The sequence below is a fragment of the Calypte anna genome, chromosome 4 (genome assembly GCF_003957555.1).
Source record: "Calypte anna isolate BGI_N300 chromosome 4, bCalAnn1_v1.p, whole genome shotgun sequence".
NCBI classification, from domain to species: domain Eukaryota; kingdom Metazoa; phylum Chordata; class Aves; order Apodiformes; family Trochilidae; genus Calypte; species Calypte anna.
In genome coordinates, this window is record NC_044247.1 from 11,839,483 (window position 1) to 11,867,139 (window position 27,657).

A 27,657-nucleotide genomic window follows, 5' to 3' on the forward strand; every position below is an offset into this window, starting at 1 on the left:
CTTAGTGAGTGCTGAAGTCAGCTCAGATGGAACAATCAATTTTTTTTTCCTATTGAATTTCTTGACTAAGCAACAATCATCCACAAACACAACTGTTTCCTGACTGAACTGTCCTGGACCAAAGTTCAGAGAAATAATTAAGTTTCAGCACCTCGTGCTGCAATACTCACCCAGATGTGACATCAGGACGGTGCTGTTGCCTTTGTCCATCGAATTGTAGATCACAGCTGCTCTTGCACCCCTTCTGGCAGCCACCTTGATTTTTTCAGCAAAAGTGCAATCACCTCTTTCAATCAGTGCTATCCACGGCGGGTGTGTGACCGTGAACTCGGTGTCTGCATCACAGGCCAGAGGACTGGCAGATTTAGGGATGCCCACGAGTCCCTGAGCACTAAGCAGAGGAGAATTTAATCCATACAGGCCACATTCACAGTGCTCAGACACGGTTGTGTTGCTGGCACTGTTGAAATAGAATAAACTTACAGAGGCAGTCTGTAAGACTGAAAATGCAGAAAATGCCTCTGTAGTCCTGGATAAAATTGTGACCACCGAGAGGCAGAAAAAAATGAACTTATCTGCTTGCTTCATTGCTGCTTTGCCAAAGCACAAAATGTAGGGATCTGCAGGTATTTTCAGCTGCTGCTGGTTGTTGTTAGCCCATAGTCTGCAGAAGAGTTTGAAATTTCAGTTCCAACAGGAACTTGACACCACCCAGGTAAGTCCTCGAGGTATCAGTGAGCTTATCTGGAGTGGGGGCTGGGACGGGCCAGAGGTGCCACACCTACTGATTGTGACATCAAGATGCAGACTGAGGGACCTGCAAGTAACCTTGAGTCCTACCTTCCTGCTTCCTTTTCACAAAACTCGGTTCTCCCCCTCCCCCTCTCCCATTACTGCACATTTTGCAGCTTCCATGAGGATTCCTGAGAGATTGCTCAAGCCCCCTGCTCCTACTTCAACTGGGACACCACCCCAGGTGCTCAGGTCACCTTTCATTCCGTGATGTAAGCTCAGGGTTCTCACTTCACTGTGATGCAAATGACCTTGTGGAAACTGTCAAAAGTGGAGGGAGAGTAACACAAAAAAAATTTACCCATCTTACAGAGTAAGAAAATGAAATCATTCCCCACATTTCTCCTTTCAGATTCTTTCATCTGCTCTGTCAGATCCAGCTTGCTCGGGTGCTTATAATGCCATGATTTTAATATGGATTTGTACCAATGCAAGAGATGTAGGATCCCCTAAACTCATCACAGAAGCAAACCATTTATTGCAGCCCACTTCCACACTCTGGCTCTTTTCCAAGACTTCAACTGAAATGTTCAAATAACTATCACACAAGTTTCCATTTCTGGGTGTAGGCTCTACAGATTCTCTCTGAATTCAGTCAGGGTTGTATTCCATGACAACTACTAGCACCAGCTCTTGTCTTACTATATTAGAACAGAAAAATTAAAACCTTACTAATATGAGAACTGTCATCCATAATGAAAATAAGAATAAATTGGAAAGTCATCAAGACGTTTTTCCTGTTTTTCTGCAAAAGTCATGATGTGCATAGTGCTGAAAGCCAAAAGAATCTGCAATCGGTGGAAAACACTTTGATGAAAGCTCAATTAAGTTTTCCTGTAAAGATTCTTTAAAAGTATAAACATGACCTCAGAGGGGATTATAGGAAAACTGAAACAGCTCTTCACAGAGAAAGAAAATAGGAACAAAATGAAAAAAGTAAACCAAGATGTTTACATATATTAATACATTTATTTATATATTCCAGTTTTCAGTTTAGCACTAGTTCTACATCACATTATTCAAAACTGATCTTACCTCTAAGATCTATGACTTGTCAAGTTTTTTACAGAAAAGTACCATTAGCTACACATAGTTCACCTGGTTTTCTCTACAATTAATGCTGGAAAAATAAGAAACATGCAAAACTAAGACTTTATAGTAGAGTTCTTTGGCTGAATTGGGCATGAATTCTACAGCTAGGGAAGTGTTCTGATGCTATTTTACCCTCGGGAGTGGCAATACAAAGCAGCAAGAAAGATGATTCCTATGACATTTTGCAGGAGTAGAGATTCTGTATCTTTCTTTAACATAGCAAAATTAACATGTTTTGTCAGACTCAGGATCAAAAATACTTTGGTTTTATACTTGTGTCCATAGACGTCAAGAGAAATAAAACAGCAAGTAGTTTCTTTGCAGAGGACCTTCACCCCAGTGCTACAGTGCTGGTTTGGCAGAGAAGAGGGAGACTGAGTGGTAGAACCACACAGTAACACTGTGACCCTTCAGGAACTGAAGTTGGCATATTAAATTCAGTGTAACTTACAGCAGTGTGCTAAGTGCCTCTACAGGATGACCAGGAGGACTGAAATTCCAAGTCTGCTACAAGCATTTAATATTCTCTAGCTACACACAGAGAGCCTGTGGTTTCAATATCAGCACTGTGTTCTGCAAGGGTAAATATCTTTCCTACTCAGCTTTTGCTGTGAAAAATTTCAAAAAACCCTTCTGTAAAATAAAATTGTATAGTTTAAAAATTCAAGTGCATATTATACATACCCCACAACATTCTGGTATTTCCTTAAGAGTTAGGAAGTCCTAAGACGGAGGATAGAATTATTAATGCTACATGTTTAAAGTGTAGTAAGCAGAATGATGCAGCCTCTGCTGCATTTCTGTTTATGGGATGGATGAAGTGACTGCAACAACTCAGTAGAGTAGCTCTGTGACAGTGCTAGCCACACCAGTCCCTTCATACAAAGATAATTACTTTAAAAATCACTTTTAGAAATAATAGTTTCATTAAAATTAGACTTCGACCTGAAGTATATTTAAGAAAAAAACACAGGCTGACACAGTCAGCATTGCTCACAGCTTGATACACGAAGTGCTGGTGCTTATCTTTCCCATTCTAGAGCAATAGCCTCTAAACTTCACATATACATAAGCAACAAAATTACACAAATAACATATTAGAAGCAACACTGTGATCCTCTCAGGCTGGTGTGCTTTCCTTTTGCCTTCTGTGGCAAGGCTACAAGGTACTCTGAAAGGCATAAGTTGACAAACACTGCTCTAGAACTAATACTATATGATCCATACAAAATATAATCATTTAACATACAGTCACATTTCATTAACTTTTCTTCTCTGTGCAATTGAAGTTAAACTTTTCTCATTAATACATCTTAAACTGTAAACCATACTAGAGAGATAGAATAATTTATGAGTTTCTTCAGAATGTTAAGCCTTTTACTTTTCATCTGAAGCTGTCTATGAATTTGTGCTGAAATAAGGACAGCTACATTTTTATTTCAATTACCATAATATGAATTTAAGTACTTGAAGACAAAGACCCCTGTCCCAAGGGCAGATAAGTGAGCTACTACTTGGAAGTGATACTACCTGGTTGCCAACAGGCTGCTAAAATGTGCCTAGAAGTTTTCCACAAAAGAATATATCTGTTCCTATAAATTTAACTCTGTAGGCTTTGGAAAATAATGGTACAATTTAATTGGCAAGCTTCCAGAATGCAATTATTTCTTCACAAAGAACTGAACTGAGACCAGCATTTCCCATGGACAAGTTGTCAATTAGCAATGTGCTTTTAGCTCCTGCTTGAGAATAATTTCCTAAGGATCCAGCTGATTTGAGGCTGTTTGACATGGGAGGAAAAAGTGGGACTTGGTTCTGTACTGGGCAGAAGCCAAATGCTACTTAGTATATAGGCAAGAAGCTGGCAGAATTCTATGGAAGTCTCTTCTCTTGTGGAAGTAGCAGCTTCTGGCAGCTGCCGAGCTCCTTCTTGCACTCAGAATACAGGTGCTACTAAAAAGGACAGTGGTTATAAACAGACAAAAACTTAATAATGTGAAAAACTATATATCCTGCTGTGCTAAGCACTCCTTAAAGACAGGTCTTCTCTTGCAAAGCTAGAAGCAAGCTCCTCTAAGCAAGTTTGTTTTTTTAAATAGGTCCTTTTTTAAAAATTAATAAATATGTTTAAAACCTTTGGGTGCTACACTTAATACCCAAGGCTGTATATACAAAAGCAGACATTTAAAAACACAGTAGATGACCTTCCTCAGGTAAAAAGAACTAAAAGTGGCTTATTGGATCACTGAACCCAGTCCACAATACTAAAGGCAGCATGGGATTTAATCCCTTTCTCAAACACAGTAAGGTAAGGTTCAAGCCTAGAGATCAGCCAGGCTGCCCCTAGCAACACTCACTAAAAGATCACTAGAGACCACAGTAACTTCTAATCCTAAAAAATATTCTGATTTCCAGCATAAAATTATACCACACCCAGTTACTTCTTTTGCAAATGTTGCCTTCAGTATTGGGAAAGGCTGCCTCTCTTCTCAGTCCTCACCCATACATCTACATTTCTGTGTGTGTTGGATGTGCACAGAAGAGAAGCAGAGATGACAAGCATGCTCCTTGATATCCTACCAAAAGATAAGATTACTGTGACCAAGACATTGTGTAATCTGTTTCAAGACTCCCAAAAACCAAAACAAAAAAAGGGAACAACCATCCTTCCCAGTTACATAGATGACCATTAACATTGGTCTAAGAATCATCATTTTATGTTTGTGTCTGCTATTTCTAGAAAAGTGCTAAATGTAGAGGGAGTATTCAAAGCTACAGCAGTTTTTTTCTCCCTCCTTTTGAACAATATAAAAATTTTAAAAATAAGTTATTAAACTATACTGGACCCAGCACACCAGGTTCCACTGTCTTGTAGATTTTGCTCAGAAAGACTTCCACATTATCATCACCCAAGTGACAGATGTCCAAGATGCAGATAACATGTTTGCCATCCAGATCCATCGCTGCTTTTACAACTTCATCTAGAAGTTAAGAAAAGGTGTTTCAGTACACATACAATAAAAAGAGGTATACTGAATTGACTCTGTTTTCCATGCAATAATGTGTGTATGTTCAAATTTCTTTCAGTGAGAAGCCTCACTCTGACTATTAAATGCTGGCCTACTGGGATATTTTTTGGTAGAATTTTATGAGTAAAAAAATAAAACCCAGTAGAAATAACAGCATCAGAATTTAGATATGGAAAAGCTGAAATATGCATTACTTTACCATCAGTGATTCTCAGATTTCATAGTTTTATTCAAGGTAAAGATGCATTTAAATAAAATCAGGTCTGTCTATTCAAACATGCAGAAAAACACAATGCTTACAAAGCACTTTGCAGTAGGATAGACACTGTTTTCCCCATATTCGTTGTGAGGTGCTACCAATTAAAAACATAATTTGAAAGAAAATAATTAAATAGCAGGCAAACACCTCAGTCTAAGCACCACAGGTGTTCAAAGTGACATCAACAAAAGATTATTTCAAAGCCAAACACTCACATGCTTAGCCACAAGCCACACATACTGACTTGTATGTCAGTATAATTTTACATTAACAAATAACTGCAAATACTATCTAGATCTCTTAGGAGTTTGTGATTTGGATATTAAAGTTCAGAGTATGAGAACAGCTCCAGTAAAAATTGCCTTCAAAGTTCAGCATTACATCTGTTTACTCAAGGTGGTCACAAAGAATTCACCTCTCTTTCACTGAAGAGATGAACAGTGTCTGACCTATGGCAGCAATTTCAAGAGAGGATTAACTCTTGCATGGAAAGATAAACTACAGAAGGACAAATGAGTAACATCAGTGAAAACCAGTCTCACTTGAAAGTGGAAACATGCCAGAAAGCCTCTCATTGCTTGTGGTCTTCTGCTGACGTGCAGAGATGCAACTCATGCAAGACAATAATGTATCATTTTGAATGTCTTCCAGTTTAAATAAATGGGGATCTTCAGGACTAAAGAGTGGCAGAAATGCAACATCTGTTGCTACATCGTGGTTTACACCTGTTGAAAAAAAATTTAAGTTAGCAGAAAATTTCACCTTCAGCCAATTAGCAACTTCATGCACCATTTTTTCTTTTTCTAAAAAACCCAGACTACTGTAGGCTTAACACTGAATTTTAATTGTTCTTTGCCCATTAATTAGGAATTCATGTCTAAAAATACATCTCAATATATGTGTATATAATCTTTATACATATGCATATTCAAACTGGTATGATGTCATAACATACTATGATTTAGGGCTCACAGTGCTTTTAATCCAGAAAGCATTAAACCAACAGTGGAAGCCATTTCACATTCCTGTTTAACCTTATGGCTGCTACTTGGGTAGAGAAATTAATTTTACAACTAGTACATCTACACAATATGAATATACAGTGCAATACCAGTGCTACTTTTGCCCTGAATATTACACTTTTAATTTCCAGGATTCTACTATAAACATTCAAAACATTTCTGCAAATCTCCTTTAGCAAGTAATGGAAATTTTTAAATGATGGGAACTTAACATGAGCATTGTTAAGCTAGACATTTCTCCTTTTAATGGGAAACCCAAATCAAACAGATTAGTATCCCACAGCAATGCTAACAGACACACATAAACTTGCACATTTATATTTTAACAAATTAAGATCAACCAAGTGATGCCTTTTGCTAAACAGAAGGAGCAAAGAGCAACTGATGGGTGTGGCTAAAATGCAGCCCTTAATTTTCTAGCATGGAAGAAAGGCACTTGAGCAACAGTACTCAAACACTCAATGAGAATAAAGCTCAAATAGTTGTCCCTTCTGCTTTCAGAACACTGAGTTATTTCTGATGAGTGCCCCTCCAAGAGGAAAGTCAGCTGACAATCAAGTGCAATTCAATAATTTACCTGATTGTGTCATACTGGTTGGACTAGTGAACAAGACCTACCTCTAATAGTAATAATCATTAGCTTAAGTACTACACACATTGTTCAAATAATAGATATGAACTACATAATAAGGTATTTTTAAGGAGAAATACAAGTTTCTGGTAAAAAATTATCCCAGATACCATGATCTCTAATAAAAAAATCTAAAATGTCAATTATTCTTAAAACCTCAAGAAATATTCAAAATCACCCAATTAATCCAGTTTCTTACAAATCTTTAAGCCATTCTGTCCTGGTTTGGGTCAGGATAAAGGTGATTTTCTGTCTTGTACTTCTGCTTTCAGCTAAGTCTCCGGTAAGTAGTTGTACTTGCTGAAATTAACAGCAAATTTCTCAGACAGTGTCTGCTTCTGGGACTGGTAACACTTGATGTTTATAGTTACTGCTGGAGACTGGTGTGCAGACCCAAGGACACTGCTCAGCTCTGAGGAACATTTTACCCTCCAGAAGGAATAAAGAGGTCCCACCTGCAGCCCTCCTTTGGGGAGGAACGGACAAGATAGATGCCAGAATTGACCAAACAGGGTATTCCATCCCATATAGGTCATACTCAGTATAAATTTCAGGCATCACAGGGGCCAAGCCACACTTACAGCTTCTGGCTGCCTGTCCTTCCTGCCTTTCCTGCTTCCCTTCCTTCACCTGGCATCCTGGAAGGATTCCATCCGTTCATCTGCCTGTGCTCCTGATCCATCCCAGCCCATATCTGTGTGTTCCTGCCTCCAGCTCCCGACTGCTGCCGACTCCAGGAGTCCAGCCTGGACTTCCCCAGGGCCGCCCTGCAGCCTCGGTGGTGATGTGAGAGTTATTGGGAAAGAGGGGGGACGAATGTGGTATCCATTTTCCTGTATATTTGTATATATTTAGTAATTTTTCCTATTTATCATTACTGTTTCATTGAAGTTGTGTAGTTTAGTTTCCAACCCACCAGTCTCTCTCCCTTATTCTCTCTCCTTTCTTTATCAGGGAGGAGAGAGAGATTAACAGAGAGCATCTGTCACTTGGTTTAATTGCTGGGCCAGTGTTAAACCCTGACACATTCTCAACACACCAAGGAGACAAGATGTTACACTGTTCTTGCTTAATCTTTTTTAGAAGCCAAACTACCAAATACTTACCCAGAACTGTCACTTCATAATATCCAAGGCCACCAGCAGTTTTAAACTCATTGATATTTTTCTCTGTTATGGTTTCTTTTGGCTGGTGTACTGCTGCATGCAGGTTGTACTGTTGCATAAGTAAGTCTTTGTGTATATAATCAAATCTCCTTGGGATGCTTTCTGGGAAAATTTTGCTGTGATGCAAATATTTCATTAATTTGTCTTTCACTTGTGCCCACAGGTCACTCTGCCATGAATCAAAAGTTCTTCCAGGCTCTTCAGTTTCAGGTATATCACTCATTCCTTCTTTGTCTATTATAAACACAGAAAGTATTTAGTTGCTAATACACTCATAGAATTGGATCACTTCTCTGCTAGATGAGGAACATTTTCATTAGGACATTTCAATTATGAAGACATGGCAGAATGTTGAAAATATGCAATAAAATTAATTAAAACTAGGACTGGAACAAGAGTAAACTTATAGCCTTAGAGGGGAGTCTTGTAATAAAACTGATTTCATCACATGATGAGCATTTCAAATGTAAGTTTGAACTCTTCTAGCTACAGAGAATCTCTTGGAAGAAAAGACAACTTTCTTCTTTAAGCCAATCATAAATACAAAAATCAGTATGGTGAACATTTAAATACACAATTTCCCACAAAAAGCAATTGAGATGAATGCTATTTTGGAATCAGATCCCTCTGGATGGCAGTTTTCTTACTTTTGAAGAACAGAACTCTACATAATACTCAAGCCTGTTTTTTCTCTCAAATAAAACTTCACTTTAAACAGTCACCTGTACAAATTTATCTCAAATTTGAAAGTTTCCTCATAATTCCAGTCTTGATACATTAAACACTTGGGTGAATTCACTGTAATTTCTGTTGCTTTAAAGCAGCAAAATAGAGCAGATCATTATCAATAGGCTACAAAGACAACGTTGTTGTGGCCAATACTGTGCTGATATGGACTGCTGCCTTGCAAAAATAAAAAGATGAACATTTTAAGTAATATAGCTATACACAAAAGCAAATTAGCAGAAGTTAGGGACAGATCCTAATAATAGAAAAGCTTTTAGGTAAAATTACATGATTTAGAGTATAGGCAGTCAGTCGAAAAAAGGAAAATATGGCAAAATATTTGCATGAAATAAAAAGCAAACCAAGCTGCACATCATGACAACTTACAAATTAGATTTCTTTTTCAAATAAAAAGTAGGTACCAAAAAACTAACTTTGTCAAACACAAATTCATTTTTCAATTGCAGAGAAAGAAAAAATAGTATTAACTTAGAAAAACACCTAAATCAAACATCATTCTTATTAATGGCTTGTAAGCTTCACCCATTTCCTCTCTATATTTTGTATCTGTCTTTTTAATTAGGTACTCACATTGCTGAGGCTACTTTCCCAGAGATGCACGGTTTTATCACATGCAGATCACTAGAGCAACAAAACTGCCAGCAGAAAATGTGAGGACTTATGCTAAGTGCTAGTGAGGTAACAAAGCTAACTCCACACCTGTATAAAGCAACACTAAGAGTTTATTCCCCATTCTGGGAAACAGCCCAACACTTTCATTCCAGTCATTCTTTAGAAGACACCAAGGTCATGACTGAGCAGAGTAACATTAGCAATACATTGCTACAACTGATCCCTAGAGGCTGATGCAGTCAAATGTATAGAAGAGATGTCTTGGCAAACATGGGCTGTAAGGACATCTTTGTTGCCTGTTTTGGACCTGAAGAGAAGAAGTAGGCTTAAATCTCCTATGATTTATGTACCAAGTATTTGCATCATACCTGTGCAGTGCTGTGAACTGTCTGGTACAGCCTGTCCATTTTTATCTTGCACAAAATCTTCATGCTGAGATTCATCCAAGCTATAAAAAGAAAGTTATAGTGTGTGTGTGTATATGTAAAACCTATTTAACCTCAAACATTATGCTGTGAAAGATCAAACCTTGACAGTTTTCTAGTGATAAATGATACAAAAGTGTGAATGAGTGAGCACTAGCACCTGGTTTCATATCATGAGACTTGGTAATGTAGCAGCTTGACATGAGACCACTACGCTCAGTAAATCCGTTCTGAAGAGGGTAGGACACAAACCGCTGTATTTCTTAGTATCTACTTCCTTGTGAAGTAGACAGGAAAGTACTACCCAGTCAAAAACCAGTGTTTGTTGCCCTCTACTGGGCAGCTATTGGGAACAGCAGGTGTGACACAAAGCTGAACATCACACAGGGCCAACAACAGAACAGGACTCACTTCTAAAAATCTGCGTGCTGCTGCACTTCCTCATCAGCACCATTCATGCATGAATAGAGCTGCATCAGCACTCCAGAAGAAAAAAAATTACAGAGACATTGGAAACACATATTTTCCTTTGGACACTACCCTGTTGTACCAATCAGTTCAGTCAAGCAAATTATATTTTTGGTATACTTTCATTTTTAAGCATGAAATCTTGAATTAATGACATGAAAAAATTCTCTAACAATCTCTGATGAATTACTCTGGAGAAAACTCTAACAGGTTGCCTGTATCCACAACGTGGTAAAATAAGCTCTTGAATCCACTTATTCTTTCCTCTTTGCTCCATTCCTCTTATTATCCAGACACCCCATGATGTAAAAATAAACTTAAGAAAATGCCCATCTCAATTATCTTGTATCATGAACAACTGAGACATAGCTAAGACTTTGCTAAGGTATTATTAAAAGTCCAGACTACTAAAGTATTAACTAATAAAATATAATAACTGCAAATACACAGGGACAATACACAGAGAGTACAAAAGGAATCAAAGCTGAACGTGCTGTTTAGTGGGACACTCTTTACTTCAGTCATCAGGATTTACAGGTTTGGGGTTTTTTTATTTTTTCCATTTCATACTAGGATATATCTTATAAATTTTGTGTCGATGTTTGGTAACAAATGGAAAATATCTGAAATCTAGTGAAAAAAGAAAGATAAGTAATTTTGGGTTTTGAGTATCAAAGTACACTTTATGCAATGCATTATCAACATGGTGTCAGCTAAGAACTGGAATGACCTTCTTGTGATCTCCAACTCTAGCCACAAAAGAATCTTCACTCAAGCAGCACAAAGTATGAAACTGAGGTTTCAGCCACCTTATTTTGTTAAAAAAAAAAAAAAGCAAAGGAAACAAACCCAACAAAACTCAGCCACATAGAGAACTTAAAAATAGCATGACATTACCTGATTCACACCACCCACCCAAGCTGCTGAGGAGAGATGTGTTGAAAATGCTGGTACAGCTGTATTTGTATGTCTCTATGTGGCTTTGTAGTCCAAAGTATTTAAAAAATTTTGAGGTCCAGGACAACCTCAGAAAGATACATGCAAGATGTCAGATCTAAGTTTATGCAGTGCTATTTTTATGTTGTTTGATTAAAGATGGAAGGAAAATTTGCCTCTTTCTAAAATGGTAATTCAGTAATTACATAGTGCTTCCTACAGTATTATCTCTAGATTAAAAAATGTTTCCATGAAAATAGTATCTTATGAAGAATTAATTGCTTTTAGAAGAGCCATAATGGAAAATAATTATGGTGTATGAATAACAAATTAAACATTTACATACCAGCTATATTAATACAGTTTTAAGCTATTAGAAGACATTGTTGGAAGTATTAACTAAAGCAGCCTAACAAAAAATTTATGCCCATGAAACTAATTCTCACTTCCAAGAGCTGGGTTTCTCAACAAGAGACATGAACATTGTTAGGAAAGGCTTGCTCAGAAATCAATGTGTCAGATTAGATAAATGCCAACTTCCCTCTTCTTTAAAGCAGAGGATTAAACAAACTCATGCTGCTGTTCAGTTGGTGTTATGGAAAGGGTGCCTTTTTAATTTCAAATTGTCTAGTTTGAGAGGTGAAAAGGCTCTAACTTAGAGCTAGTGGAGCCTCTGAAATATATGAAAATAACTTGTCACAATTTCCCCCCACTTCATTCACACATCTGCAGCTGGGATGATTTCTCCTCCCCGCCCAACATGTTATTCCTACAGGATTGCTTTGTGTGCAGCACAACTTGAGCAAAGTTTGTTAAAGGGAAACTGGCTACACACACAGTTTATACACTCCATATCCAGCCACCATGCCTGCAAGCCACCTGATGCAACCCAAACCCCTTCATTTACTGCAACACACTGAGCTTGTTGGGCATCACAACACCCACATTCCTATTTTACCCATGCCAGCTTTATGAGAACTTGTGCCTTGCCAAATGTGCTTTTCCCAGCCTGCATTCTGCAGGCTCCCCTTGTCACAGATGCCCCCTCACAGAAAACAAAGCTGTTATTCAGTGTTCCCAGATGCATTGGCCTGTTGTTTCACCTTCTTGGTTATCTTACTTGAAGTATTTACTTAAATTAGGAAACAATATACTTACACCTTGGAGCTATGCCCAGATGATACAAGGAATTAGAGTGCCTCAAAATAGCAAAACAGAACATCCCACTCACTGATAAAACTGGGAAAATGCCTTATTTTAGAGACTAGGTTGAAATCAACTTGACTCAAATGTCCTAACTCTAATATGGTATACACATCTACTTCAGCAGAGAAACCAAACAGCTTTCCACAATAATTTAACAGGTCTACACAAATTGACTGCTGATACCCACCAATTCATCCCCCAAAAATTCTGATTTCTGTGAAAAAGAGGGCCAAAGGAAATGTCAAATTCTGGGAAACTTTCAGTCATGCAAGCCTCAAGCTGAATTTCCCTCCATCCCTCAGGTCTCATCAGAGTGGAGGGAAAAAAGGAGGAAAGTGTCTAAGTTACAAACTTTTAGAAGTGAAACTGCAAGGGTGGAAGCATACAAACAAGCAGTGTAGAGTGTGAGTGTGCAGTGCACCAGCATTGCCATGGTAACTGCAGTGCTAAACTTACAAAGATTAAAATGCTAAGAAAAGAACTCTGCTTTTTTCACTTCCACATAAAAACTAGGCTTCCTGAAGTTCCTGATTCCCCTAGTCACAACAAACTATCAATTCAACTACTTCAGGGTATATTAAATGCTCAAAAGACCATTTATATTGAATGTCTACTGGTAAGGACATAAACCCCTACAATAATAGTACATTAACCAGTTTCCTCTTACCTTGCTCTCTCTGAAACCCTTACTAATCAGATAAATGAGTTCCTCAGAAATGTAGGAACTGAGGCTGTCAATGAAGAACCTCAAAATAAGCTTTTAGTATTTAAAAACAAAAAAACCCAAACCTTAAAAAATGCAACTATAAACTGAAAAAGTACAAAAAATACTTGATGCAAAATAATCTAAGCTAAAGTATTATCTCTATTGTTGGTATCTCATCAGCATATTAGAATATTACAGTGATAGCTGACATTCTGCTACTTCAAAGCAACAGAACAGAAAGTAATGCAATTTTAAGGCATGTCAGGCCAGCTTTCTATTTTTTCTTCTGCAGATTGGAGAATTCAGTGCAACTTCATAATTTAATTACAGAAATACACAAGTTACCTTTTAATTACCTAGAGTGAAACAGCTTTCCATAATCCAACACAGACTTTCTCCTCCTTTAGCTGGGGTTCTAGCACTAATGGCATAGAGTGGACACACAGGTAGCGAGGAGAGTAGCAGGTTGAGAAAAGCAGAGAACAAAGTAAACATCCCTTAGCTTTTTGCTTCACTTTTAAGAAATGGGAAGAAAACATTCTAGTTTTGAAAACAAAATGTGGGAAGGAAAGTAAATTCTTACCAAAGGTAACTAATAAAACCATTCAGTTTTCTTAATGATTTCCCATTTGTAGTTATTTCATTAGGTTCTTGGTTTGTCAGGGCTCTGGATTTGAAATTCCTACCTGGATTTTTTTTTTTAAATCCTTCTTTGGATCAAAACTGAGTTCAATGACGACTCTGTGTTAGGCAGAGGAAGCATCCAAGTCTCTTCTCAGGGACAACCACATTTACACCTCTGTAGCACCAAGGATGATGTACAGCTCAACTATCACTAGCAGATCCATTAATAGTATTGTAGGGCTCACCCTGGTTGCTAATCAAGCATCCATCTCTCCTACATTTGACTTTCCAACTTAAACTGCAACCTCTCTGAAACAAAAACTACATATATTTCTCTGCTTACAGTGATGGTCCCCTGTTACTATACATTTCTTAAGTAGCACTAGAAACAATAATGTTTAATAACACACTCAAAATTATGCTTCAGAACAAAGTAATACAATGTATCTGAATCACTGCAGAGAAGGTCAATAAAAAATACTAAATTCTACCCTAAAATGTTCTTTTATTACACTTCCATACAGATTCTTGACCTGTAAAAGTTTCACTTTAAATGTCTGTTTCATCATCACAATTATTTGACATAATTAAATTCACATTACTTACCCAAATTTTCTTCTTGCAGATCGTGTGAAATAGGGGCAACTTGATACAGGAACAGCAGATGCACTTTTCCTTAAAACAGGAAAGTAATCATTATTTTACACTATTTAGCTAAATGGAAATACATAAAGCAAAGTAAATAGATATTTTTATTCCTGCCATAACAAACCCAAGACACACAAATGCTGGAATTTTCCTTATGGAGTGAAAATCCACTCACAGCTTCGATGTAAAACTGCCCAAGACAGAATTTCTGTTCTCTTGGGTTTTCTTAGTCTCACATTTTCATTCAATCCTAATTATATTTCACCTAATCTTGCCTCAGAATATTCTGAATACCCACACTCTTCCCACATGATGATTTCTGGATGTGAAAAGTCAAGAAGAAAAAAAACCCCATTCCTAGCATGAGAAATCCACTAAAAAAAAATCAAAACTAAACAAACCCAAACTATGACTGGCTAGAATTTTGCAACATTAAATCTGCTAACATGCACACTAGCTTTTAATATCAAGTATGGGTGCATTAGATTGTGCACAAAAATTGCAACAAATGGCAGTCTTACACACCCAGGTATTTCAGTCTTGAACCCAATATGAGTGTATCAGAAAATTTATTTTGCCTTAGTCCATTTTCTTATCTCAGATTGAGATCCTCTGTCTATGTCTGACTAGATGCAATGCAATTTCATGGTCACATCACAAGCAGAGCAACAGCACAAGTTACTTTGAACGTTTAGGTCTGTACATGACCCCCATCTTCTTGGCTTTCTGAAAGCAAGTTAGAGATAAATGCAGCACATTGCAGAAGGGATGCTAACCAGAAGGAAAAAAGGAATATCTGAATACAGGAGCAGCTATACCAAACCCTGAGTTTCTGTTTTCAGTGAAAAAATCTTATTGCCTCACACCACTGTAACTGTTGCTTGTTCCACAGCTATGTCACTAAACTATACGTGGTTCAAGTACTAACTATGTTTATACCAAATCTGTGAGATTAACAACAAAGCAGCATAATTTATTATCAGAACATTTCAAACCAGACCAGGAATCTTTCATTAGGCTGTGAAGTATTAACTGTCATCATCTGATGCTCAGAAAAGTATCTAACTCATTTCAAAGATTAAACTATATATGCTTTTAAAGTTTTCTTACTGATTTTCTATGGCCTGAGCTTTGAAATAATTTCTGTGAACTCTTTTTAAATTATTTAAATTACATACTTATGAAAAGCTTACTGTTTTGCACGTGTATTTAATCTGCGTGGGGTCTTTCTCTTCACTGAACTTTTTTTTGACAGTAGAGCTTGGTGCTGATGCTTTTCCCCAGGAGTGCCATGTGGCCCCAGTAAAGACAGAACTTCTTTGTTTTGAAGATTGGTGTTTTTCCCCCTGTGACCAGAGTCTTCTTTGGATGCAGCAGAACTCTCAAGAGACTGAGAAGCATCTGTCTGCAACAACAGTTAATTGTTGAAGAGTTTCAAAGCACTTAAAGCTATTGCTTCCAAGTCAATAATCTTGGCAACTTTTAAAGTAAGAGAAGAATTTACCAAAGTAATGTTTTATCTAGCAGGAATTATGTACTGATTGTACCAATAAAACTGTCTAGAAAGTGACAGTGAGCATGTTGCAGTAGTTGCTTCTCCTACATTCTGATTTATATTGGGGTGTCCAGTCAGTCAAAATAGTAACTTCTTAAAAGAAAGAACTATTTCCTACATAGTTTTACAAGGACTGTCATAACACTCTTCAGAAAAAACACCAAACCTTTGTTTTTTAAAAAGGTTACAATCACTACTTTTGAAAATTGTGCTCAAGAAATAGCAAATGTAACAAGGTTCTTAACTCAAACACAAAATCTTCCATTGTAATCATGGTCACAGTTGCTTAAGTGCTCCAGCATTAATTCTCAAACACTGTACCTGAATAGGCTCCACTCCTGAGTCTTCTTCAGCTGCTCTGCTGCAGCTGATGTACCTTATGGCACTGATTATTCCCTGAACAGCAATGCGTTTGTGCTCTCTGTAGTGCAAACCTTCAATCTCCTTCCCCATTTCAACTATGGTTTTCAAAACTGATCCAACTGCAAAAAAGGAATTCCCATAAGTTTTAAAGAAAAACAATTTAAAACCATCTGAATGCAAGACTCAAAAGAAAGAATGATTTGGTACTAAATATTGATTTAAAATTGTATTTATGAAGAATTAAAAAACTTTTGTTGTTCATATCACATGGAAAAAAATAAACAATAAAGCTTTTTAGTTCACAAGCATCCTTTAGTATGCCTTATCAGTTAGCCCAATTTCTGTTTCAGGTGAGATTTCTAATTCACTGCATTCTTCAGTATAATTGTCTTAATTCTGATTTAGCAAAATGTTTAGAACTTCTCACATAAGCTACTACAGTTCTCTTGCAGCTTATGGTGCCACTATACTTTCTAAAAGTATGATGAGGATGAGACATTTAGGAAGGAAAGAAAGAGTTCTTAAATGACCTTACAAATTTGTGTAATCACCAATATTAACTGTATTGCTTTTTAACTGAAGTTTTAAACCCTCAGAGCAAGACTGAATTGGAAAAGGCCACAAATCTTAAAGACATTTGATGGTATTATACCTTTATTGTTTTTACAGTATTTGAGGAAGTTATCTGGAGGTCGTGGAAAAGGGTAATAGCCACCAATGACAGTTTTCTTCAGTCGTTCAGCTTCGTTTTGTGTTTTAGTCCACTGAATGAAGTTTTTCACTTTGGTATCCTTGGTGTATGGCTGGCCCTTGTGCCACCCTTTTGAAACAGAAATAATCAGCTATCAGAAACAAAGCAGGTTACTGTCACCTGTTCCCATTTTGAAACTATCCTGAGCACTGTGCAGAAAAAATGAATTAAGAAAAACTGGACTAGAGAGAACAAGGGACATCTTTCCACTAGTCAACACTGTTTTATAAAAGGAATACCTAAAATTACTAACACTTGAATTGGACAATGCAAGTTAGACAAATGTTAAGTAATACAAAACAATAAAACAACAAACAAAACTGCTATTAGAATTTGTTCTCACAGGAGCATACAAAACAATAAAATAATCAGAAATTGTTTATTAGCAGGGGAGAACAGCTAAATCATCTTCATAGGCTTCAGCCAAGATTGTTACTGACAGGTAACTGGTAAGGTATGTATTAATTGTTGGCTCATTTACCAACATATGCCAATACACCAACTAAATACCAGTTTTATCAAATAAATTGTTACCTGACTAAGTCTGTATTTAACCTATGAATTGAAATTGTCCTTATCAAGTGGTTTGCAATCTGTAGTTCTCCTTTAGGACCCAAATAGACATAAGAAGAACAACAGCTAAGGTAAGGGATGCTTAAGTATTGAATTAGAAAATTAAACAAAACATATACTGAAGGAAAGCAAAGGAAAACCAACCTCTCAAATGTTTCATTTTGGAGTAAATTAAATTATTAGAAACATGCTGACAAAAAAATAGCTTGCTTTGCTAGTCCAGCTAAACACAAACCACCCTGTCCAGCTTTGTTTCATTACAAAGAAATAAGATGAGAACTACATGAAATTAAAACTAGTTTAAGTTACCTGTAATGAATATTTGGCTTTCATTTGAAGTTGTAAGGTAAACTGTGCTGGAAGGATTCTCCGAGATGTCCCGTACCACTCTCATCTGTGTACACACCAAATATGTCACTGGAAAAACAGAAAAAAAAAAACCCTGCAGTTTTTTTCCTGATTTTTCATTGACTTTAGAATGTCAATGATTGACAAACACATGATTAATTTTATTAAGAGCTCTAAAAGACATTTAGTTCTTGACCCTACAAATGCTTCAGCATGTATTGAGCCTCTGTTATAAATTACAATACAGAGATGTCATTCAGTTTTCAACTGAATAACTGTGCAAGGAAATCTAAGTATTTGTATTAGGACTAAAACATGAGATACTTCACCAAGTAGTATATCAATGAAACAAAGAGTAATAATACAGATACTAGCCAACTATGTTTCTTAAGGAAAAAAACATATAATCATGCCAAGTAATCATGACATGCCACTGCAAAGCTTCTAAATAGAGTAAAACTCACTCTGTTGTTAATATCTCAGTTAAACACTGGAATGTCATTCTTTGCCACTTCCCCAGAACACTCAAGATGAATGCAGCCAGAATCTTAACAGGGTTGTGCAGCTGGTCCTGCATCATATGATATAAAGAAATGCAAGTGACACCAACCAGTGTTAATGGAAGGATGAGTGCTTGGAGGAGAAGAGAAAGAAGGCAAGTAGAAATACTTAAGGCTCTTGAAATCCTTGATTAAGGATCCCTCATTTTTAAATGTATCATTCTTAGCTCACACACATTAACTAAGACAGTTGAGTGATGACTGCTGTTTGACAAAAAATATTTATTTAAAGAAATGAAGCTTTTCCACTTTCACCTCTCCCTTTCTGCAATCTTAAATTGTTCCTGTCTGTAAAATAATACTTATTTACAAGACAAAAGGCGTAATAGATTTGACCAGCTGCCTTCATCAATTGCCTCTGATGCAAGAGATGCTGACCCAGGTGCTTGTTTGAAATAAATGAGATCAGCTGAGCCCCAGGCCCAGCTGCCCATCTATCTGTTTAGACTGAGAGACTTCACTATGATAATTGCTTCGAATAGGTTTTTTCTTTTTAATTTTAATTTCTAATCAACTGTTCTCTGCTTAGGGACATAAACCCTGGCTATTTTTTATTCAGTGGCAATTATATTCAGAATTTGAAATTAGCAACCAACTAGAAAAACACTATAAATAATAAGTATTATAAAGAGATGAATACTTGGGTGAATATGCTCAAATACATCTGGCTGAGAAGTTGCAAATAATTCCAGTATGAATGGTTGGTCTGAGGTCCCATCAATGGCATGTGCCCAACGATAGAGCCAGAAGTCTTCACCATGTTCTATAAAATATTAAGAAAAATGTGTAAACAGTTATTCAGAAAGTTAAAAATTGTTTTATAAATACTGAAAGTCATATTTATAGAAAAACCTTTCTTTCTTGCTCGTTCAACCCTTCCTACAAATGTCACAAGACCAACAATGTCACAGGAATGATTGTGTGGCAAGTCATCCAGTTCTGACCTAAAATCAAAACAGAAGTGTGGATATTTGTTAACAACAAAACACAAAGCATTCTCAGAAACTTAAAAAAATATATTTCCCATTAATATTCAGTGTAATGTAGGGAAATCTAAGTTTCAGCTTGATATTCAGCAAAATTCTATTTTACCTTGTGATAAACCTGTATTTAACTTCAGGTAATCCCCACTCTGGTTTAACCATTTCTTCTGGAATAATATTTATTTTAGTAGGAGGGTCTCGAACGTTAAGGCTGATTTCTGACAAAGAAAAAAAAAAGTAACACTTAAAGTAAATACAACTTTATAATAAAAGCAACAAAACAAAGCAAACCCCACAAAACTACACAAAAGAAATAAAAACCTAAACCCCCCAAAAAACCTTAAAAGCAAAAAAAACCAAAAAACAAAGCAAACACAAAAACAAAACCCAAAAAAACCCAGGGTCAAGTTTCTTAAATGAAGTACTCCCACTTTGTCTTACTGCCTGTGAAATTATTAATCAACTCCTCTGACTTTATATTTTTATCAAAATAAAGAACTCAGGCACAGCATTACCCAGTGCAACACTATAACCTAAGCAATGTTATACTCTCCAATTCACTATGTGCCAATTAGTCTAATCCAACAAGGTATTTTAAAAACTAGCAGTAGAAACTAATACTACAACACTGATTAGATACAAAGTGCTTTTTATGCTAGCTGGGTTCTCAATTGCCACTAGAATCTAAAATTGACTTGCAGATAGTGAAGTAAACCAAGACAGAACTAGCGCCTAAGAACTGCCACATCTGTCACCAGTTTTGGTAGTTAGCAATGACAGAAAGATGCCATGAGGGAAGACTAAAGGTATTCCTGTGTCTATTCTACAGTACCTGAAAAATTCATTATAATAAGCAGACTGCTTAGATGCTGAATAACAAACATGGGGGAGCACTGGGCAAAGTTAGGGGTTTTGCAACCAGATCAAAAATACAGGAGGAATGGCTTTGCTGGTCTGAAAAACATTCTGATGAAGTTTCTACAAGATGCTTGGGCTTGAGTAAGGGCTTATTCAAATAATGCACCCAGTAAAGTAATTCAGTAGGTATAAATGATGGACACAACTGTTTATATGAGTCTATTCAGTCCCTCACCTTAGCAGTGCAACATTAAGAGGGTGTTATACTTGAAATCAGACCCTCTATTCAAGAATTTTGTGTTGGCTGCTGCTTTCTAAAAATGTATTTGGTGGAATGTCATGGATCTGTATATGGTGTTTTAGGAAAGTATCATAGAGAAAATTCCTGAAAACTTCCTTATGCATCAAAACATTTTTTTCATCACTTTAAGACTACATGAAAGCTATGTACTCAACTCAGGAGTATACCCTGATTCAGAAGCTAAGGGTAGCCCAGGCTATTCAAAACAGTTTTTGTCAGTACCACATAAATTCAGCAATATGTGAAAAACACATATAATCCATCAGTGGAATTCAAGGTGTTGGTACTATTTAAGCTCCAGAGGCTTAAGGTTCTGAAACAGCACCTCTCAGCATATCTCACAATGCTGCAGCAGCAAACAGAAGTGAGCAATGCAGAACTTGCCTCACAGAAATCTAGGGATGTGCCAGATTCCTGCCTTGCAAGAACTCTACATTTGTAAAGTCCTTTCCCTTGTGACCTTGTTAACCCTCCAAATACTTTTTACAACTTTTATGGATGAACAGTTGCAGGGAAACACTGGAAAGTTGAGATGTGATGGAATTAAGAATATGAAATAGTGATGAAAAACATAATGGTTACTTAACCAATGCAGTGTAATTGGTTGCTTTAACCAGCTAACTAAAGAACTTTTGAAGCACTCACTGTGTGTGCTGAAAAAAACCAAACCATGAAATACTGCCTCATAAGGGGCACCTGCAGATATGTTTGGTTTTGTGTGCTGTAGCAACCACATTAAGAAATTGTCATCGTTAATAATATATGTATCATCCTCCCCTAACACCTGTATTTGCTTGTTTCAAGGAAGCTACTTGAATTTTCTGATTTAGCTGTCATTTTGTTCTGAGAATAAAAGCACAAAAGGGGAAAGAATTCATGTTCAGTGAAGTAGGAGAGGCAAAAAAATAATCCTGACCAATCCAACTTGAAAAGGCAGTTTTTTGTTGCATCACTTGTATTTCTGTAGCATTGCTCCTTTGAATAACTGTCACACTAAACAACTGTAAGTAAAAAATTACTTTCTCATAACCAAAGGTTACTCTTCCCATAGGCACTTCTACAGTGCTGCTGTTTCAGCACAGACAGCAGTAAGCAATGCAACTTTTTACTCTGTGGAGGTTTGCAGATATTCTGGGCTTGACCATCTGCACTAAAATCTAAATTCAGATCAGGTGTCAATGTGCTTCAACAACCTGGAAGAAGGTGTGAGCAGTGCACAGATGATGTATCTGTTAATAATCCAGCAGCAGAATCAGATTCAAATTCAGTACCAGAGGCCTATCTTTATGACCTCAAGTTTTGAAATCAAGGATTAGATTTTCCTTTATTTTTAAAATAAGGTTTTAACTAATTGAGACAATAAACCTTGTAGACATCATTCAAATATAAACAGGGAGCAATAAAAACTCAAATGCAAAGACACCTTGCAGAGCTAATATTTAAGGATAAATACACCTTATCAGTTAGTCTCTGCAATGGAACACTTTCAGTTTTATTTCTATGAAGACCTACTGATTACAGTGACATTTCATTGACTCAAAACAGGTTTCTGCGATACTTAACCAATTGTAGAAAACCTCTTCATCTGTGAATCCCCTGGGGTTGGCTGTGTTTTAAATGGGAAGCTCTCTTTGATAGCATACTGCTCAAGAAGAAGTACAGTGCCAACTTTCATACTGTTATACCACTCGGGACATAATGAATTCCACAAAACCATTGACATCATGCCTGAACCATCAGCAACTTCAAAGTAAGCCTGAAGAGAAGAGACAAAATATCATTATCTTTTCTTTATCATCATTCTGGTATGCATTTCAGATAATGCATCAGCCACTTGACTCACAAATAATCTGTCTGATTATTACCAATGGATAAATTATATTCCAAAACTTGTACTGAATACCAGAGTTGAAGAAATCCCCAATTTCCACAAAAGAATTCTACAACTACGCCAGGCCAAACTTGTCATTCCAGTGCTCAGTAATGGTTGGTGACACCAGTTTCAATCTATGGTTTCTGGAAAAGGTTGGTAAAATACCATACACAAGAAACAGTGCTGAAAAGATTCTTTTGTATCAGACAGAATGCTGTATTTAAAAGAGTGTTTCAAAATATCCATGAAAGAAAAACACATTTTGGAAGTTAAAATGTTACAGGACCATTTGCTAAACATTCTTGATCTCAATGTGATACAAGTCTGATTATTCAAGCAAAAGAAACAAAGACAGAAAACAATCTGCACTGCAAACCCCTAGCTTCTCACTGAAGTTTTTCTCCAGACAAAGACTTCCACACAATTTTTTTTTAGATCAAGATAACTTTGACTCTGTAACTGTGCAGATCACTAAGCAGCAAAAAAGATTTCTAAACAGTTTTATAATGGTCTTAAAAGGCAGCAATCCACTGAAAAAAAATCTCAGCTCTATCAAACTGCTTCATTTTATCCATTTAACTGTCAGCCTCCATCACCTGTTTTTGTTCATACTACCATCCAATCTCTTTAATATACCACCAGTCTGGACTATATCTAACACCTTCTCAGGTTTTTTTCTCCTTGCTATTTCCAGAATCTTCTTTTCCTTATTCCAAGTTCAGTATAGAGATTATACAAACACTTGTGTTAGTTCATGCTAATATTTCTAATTAGTCATGAACCATACATCCTTGAAAGTAAACCCTTATACCATCACATTTTGATGGTATCAGGAAATTTTGATGGCAGGAATATCATCTAGACTGTCTACTGAGAAGCACCCCCAATGAAAAGACCCAGATTTATCTTCATGTGGGACTTTGAACAACAGAACACTACAGCCGTTCATTGAAACACTTCCTACCTCTCTCCCCTCCAGAGAAGAATCCACATGAGTTATTGGTGCTCTTTGTGAAGTGTTGCCCTTCTGTACAGGGCCTGGCTGGGATGGAGTTCTAACACAACACTGTTGCTGAGAAGTGTTTGCATGGCATCAGGCTGTTCCACTATATCTCCCTCTGCCACTCTGGTAAGCTAGAGAAGGGCAAGAAGCTGGGAGGGGACAGCTGAGTTTCTGACCTGAGTAGACCTTGGGAATGTTCCATGCCATGCAACATCATGCTCAGACATAAAATGGGCAGCTACTCTTCCTGAAGTACCCACTGTTCAGAGACTGGCTGGGTGAGAGGTGGGGAGCCTTTGCACCACTTGTTTCCTGTCTGTCTCATTCCCCTTCCTCCCCTTACTAAACTGTCTCAAGCCATGGGATTTTTCCTGCTCTGCTTTGCTCTTTCGTATCTCCACCACGCTCCCCTAGAGGGGGCAGAGGAGAGCAAACAACCAACTGGTGAGTGCTTAGTTGCTGGCTGGGACCTACGCCCCAACGCCTGCCATCTCCATTCCCAAGAAGCACTACACAAAAATATCACAAGCAAAACACATTAGGAAAATCATCAAGAATTTTACAGTAAACGAGTCTATCTGGAAGTCACCAGGTGAGAAATTAAGGAATACAAATTGGACAAAGTCCAATTTCCCAAGCATAGAGACCAGAAACATTTAGGCTGTTAAACCACTAAAAATTCCGAATTTATGTATTTTTTTTTTTTTTTTTACACAAAAAGCTCAACTGAACTGTAATAGCTGAAACTCATCCACTGAAGTTTGTACATATAATCACTAAACTCCTTCCTACTCTAAAGGGCTCATCAATTTTTTAAAGGTAGCATGTTTAATATAAAGTAGCTACAACATAAATCCTAACTTTATATACTTACTGTATGGGTGCAAAGACTTCTAAATATCCTACAAGTACTTGTTCAAGTGTTAACCTAAGTATTAATCCCTCTTTACCTGGTAAGGCATATCCTCCTTTTTCTCTGGTTTTCCAAAGTACCTTAGTCTAGATTTGTGCATGACTCTCACAAGAAGTGGATGAAAGTGAACTCTGCTTCTCCAGGTCATTTCCAGCTGACTCAGAGAAGTCAGCTTGGAGACTAAGGTTAAAGACAAGAAAAAAAAAAGAAAGAGATAAAAAAAGTGTTCATGATTGCACGTTTAAAGTTTCCAAGAATAAAGTGCACAGACCGGGATCTCACATGTACTTTCTAAACGTTGACAACATTTAAAGTCTCATTTGTTGATACCATTCACCATGAAATCCTGTTCTGAGCTATCTGCATGCAGCAGTTTTGTTGGTTTTCAAGTGACTGATGACACAGACGTGTTATCACATGAGCAAAACAGCGACTACGGAAGACACAGGTGTTGACCTCTGTGGGCATCACACTCGTGCAGAAGTTCTGCGTGTTCCTCCCTCCTCACCAAGCCCTTGGCACTGACCGCATCCTGGGCGGCAGCTCCTGGGTGCGCAGGCGCCGTCCCACAGACCAAGATGAGCTTCACGCCTCAGAAAACTTCGCAAAAGCGTGCCAGCTGCCTATTTCCACTCAGTTTTGTGCGGTTTAAAAAGCCCTCACAGTGTAACGTCAACACATGAACTCCCAACCCATTGGCCCCGCCGCCTAACGCAACCGGGTCACAGCTGAGCCCGGACCTCGGCCCAGCTGCACACCCCACGGCTTCACCCGCACCTTCTCACCTCTGCGGGTGACCTCGGCCTCCCTGGGGGGGTTCCCACCCCTCACACCCCCTGCTCTAAAGCCACTCCCTCTCCTCTTACCTTCGACGCCCACCTGCGCCTGGGGCCTGTCCGTCACCCACACGTCTCCGTAGGGATCCTCGTTGTTCCAGAGCGGAAGGTAGTGCTTCTTCTCCCCGCGGAGGGGCGGCGGGCGGCGGCTGGGCGTGCTGGCGGTGGCAGTATTGGTGGCGATGCCGATGGCGGATGCTCCGAGCGGCTCCATCTCCTCCAGGCAGAGGAATCCATAGTTGAGCCGTTTCTCCTCGTACAGGTACGAGCAGCGCGTCAGGCGCAGGCGCGCGCCGGCCCGCAGGTGCGCGCGCTGCACCAGGCCGTTGAGGCGCGGGGCGAGGTGGCAGCGCTCCTGGCACGCGCCGTCCGCCAGCGTCACGTCGTAGCAGTACTGAGGGGCGGCGGCGGCGGGGCCGGTAGCGGGGGAGGACGGCGGCGGCGGCGCCTCGGCCAGGTACCGCTCCACCGCCACTACCGTGACCGGGGGTGGCTCCGCGGGGGTCACGCTCAGTTGGGAGGAGCCCCGCACTTCTTCGAAGACCCTCTGCAGCCAGGAAGCCCCGCCGCGCTCTTGGGTAGGGTCCTGCATGACACCTACCGCGCGGCCCCTCCTTCCCCCTACTCCCCTCCCCGCGCCGCGCTGCGCTGCCAAGGGCGAAACCCGAGCCCGTCCCGGTGCCGGGGGAGGGCGGCGGGAGACGGCGGGAGAGGCCTCGGCCTCCTGTTGTCAGGGGCTCTGCGCGCGGCGCCGCCGCCCTGGCGCGGGCGGGGCGGGGCCGGCTGCGCGCGCGCGACGCGTCCCATTCAAAGCTCCCAACGGTCGGGGGGGGGGGGAAAGGGGCGGAGCCAGCGGAACGTGGGAGGGGGAACGGGCCGGGGGTGACGGGAAGGCGGGGGAACGGGGGGAGGAGGAGGAAAGAGGGGTCAAGCGGGGGCCGCCGGTAGTGAGTAACTGCGAGCTGGCGGAGGCGTTGGTCGCGGCCTCTGCTGTGCTGGCGCCGCTCCGTTTGTAGAAACAGACCGGGAGGGTGAGGGTTTTGCTCCGGTACCGGCCCGTCCCCGTCTTCCTGTGGCATCAGCCCACGGTTCGGTGTCGGGGGGACCGCCCGATGCAGCCAGCGTCTGGGAGCTTATCCCCCTTGCCGCTTCTACTCCTGGTTCCGTTGTAGTTGAACTGAACGAGTATCGCTGTGATGCCTCGAGGCGAGCGTGTCCCCAGCTGTAACGGAGGTGCCTCTTGACAGCTCCTGAAATTGTATTTACCTTCCTCACAGTGCAGAGTGTTGGTAATCATCATCATCCTCGCACTGAAAAAGTCCCCTGGGTCTTTTCCTTTGGTTTCCAACAGCAATAGTTTAGTTTTCATCTATAAGAAGAAATTTCTAGTGGCCCATAAATACAGGACCTTACTTTTTGATTTTATTATTCTTATCCCACTGCTATCACCAAGATCATTCTGTTCTTGATGACACCAGGATCACTTACAGTATTAAACTGGTGGGGATTAAGACCTTTGTATTTACTACTTGATTAACACTCGTCACTAAATGTATTTTCTATCAGAGAAAACATTAGGCTATAAAGCAGCAGGACAGAATGAGGACAAGAGGGGTAAAGATAAAAGGGCAGGAAAACGAAACAAAGAAGCAGTTTCCGGTATTTCTAGTGCAGAAGACCAAAATGGGGCTGCTTTTTTTTTTTTTCCCTAGTAAACACATGGTCTGTTGTGTGGATGGATAAAATGGTGTTTTTAATTAGAAAAAAACCAAACAAAAACCATGACCAAAATGTTATTTATTAGTGTTAAGTTACTGTAGTTTCAGTCATGAAAACTCAGAAGCTATAGCTTTTGTGGAGTGATAATGGTCCAATAATGCAGTTGATAGTTTATCATTTGGGGTACACTTGTATGCACTGCAGTTTCAGATACAAGGTAGTTCCCTCTCTCAGGAACGTGTACCTGTTACCTTCTTTCTCTCCAGCAGAGGTCTAGCTAATATACCCTTTTCAAATCTGGAACAGGGTGAATCTCTTGCTGATAGCATTTCAGCAGCATGTTTTAAGGACTGGTTATGTCTGTGAGTGCCTCTAGGAGTGATTTCCTGGCTGTACCTGAGCAGTGGGAGGGATGTGATTACAACTGGAAGTTCAGAACCACTTGGAGATTCAGTAACAATTGGTGATGAGCCATCAGCAGAGGGGCTGTATCAGCATCACAACAACCACAGGCTCACTCTGTTAAATTGCAGCTGTTCCAGATGGCCATGTTAGAAAATCACTGAAGTCTGTAATTTTTCACACACCTACAGCTAAGCATGTTGAACTGTACAAGTGTCAACCTCTGGTGAATCAACAGGCTCAAATTCTTAGACAT

General features: G+C 39.0%; 1 protein-coding gene and 1 long non-coding RNA gene across 2 annotated transcripts in view; one reads left to right on the forward strand and one right to left on the reverse strand.

Annotated features, from left to right (window-relative positions):
- Window positions 1-1,746: 1,746 nt before the first annotated feature.
- RADX (RPA1 related single stranded DNA binding protein, X-linked) lies at window positions 1,747-25,969 on the reverse strand. The gene is made up of 15 exons (XM_030448822.1): window positions 25,311-25,969; window positions 24,482-24,624; window positions 22,219-22,411; window positions 19,606-19,714; window positions 19,366-19,457; window positions 19,154-19,276; window positions 17,915-18,022; window positions 16,934-17,101; window positions 16,240-16,400; window positions 15,557-15,768; window positions 14,322-14,390; window positions 9,719-9,798; window positions 7,932-8,225; window positions 5,715-5,897; window positions 1,747-4,865 (listed from the first exon to the last, which is right to left on the reverse strand). Exons 1-15 carry the CDS (start codon window positions 25,870-25,872, stop codon window positions 4,720-4,722), a joined length of 2,643 nt encoding a protein of 880 aa, XP_030304682.1. The 5' UTR covers window positions 25,873-25,969; the 3' UTR covers window positions 1,747-4,719.
- LOC115598187 overlaps window positions 25,771-27,657 on the forward strand; it is a 35,176-nt gene continuing 33,289 nt past the window's right edge. Inside the window, exon 1 of the long non-coding RNA XR_003987452.1 lies at window positions 25,771-25,858. This is a non-coding gene — a long non-coding RNA (uncharacterized LOC115598187). The remainder of the gene's footprint in view (window positions 25,859-27,657) is intronic.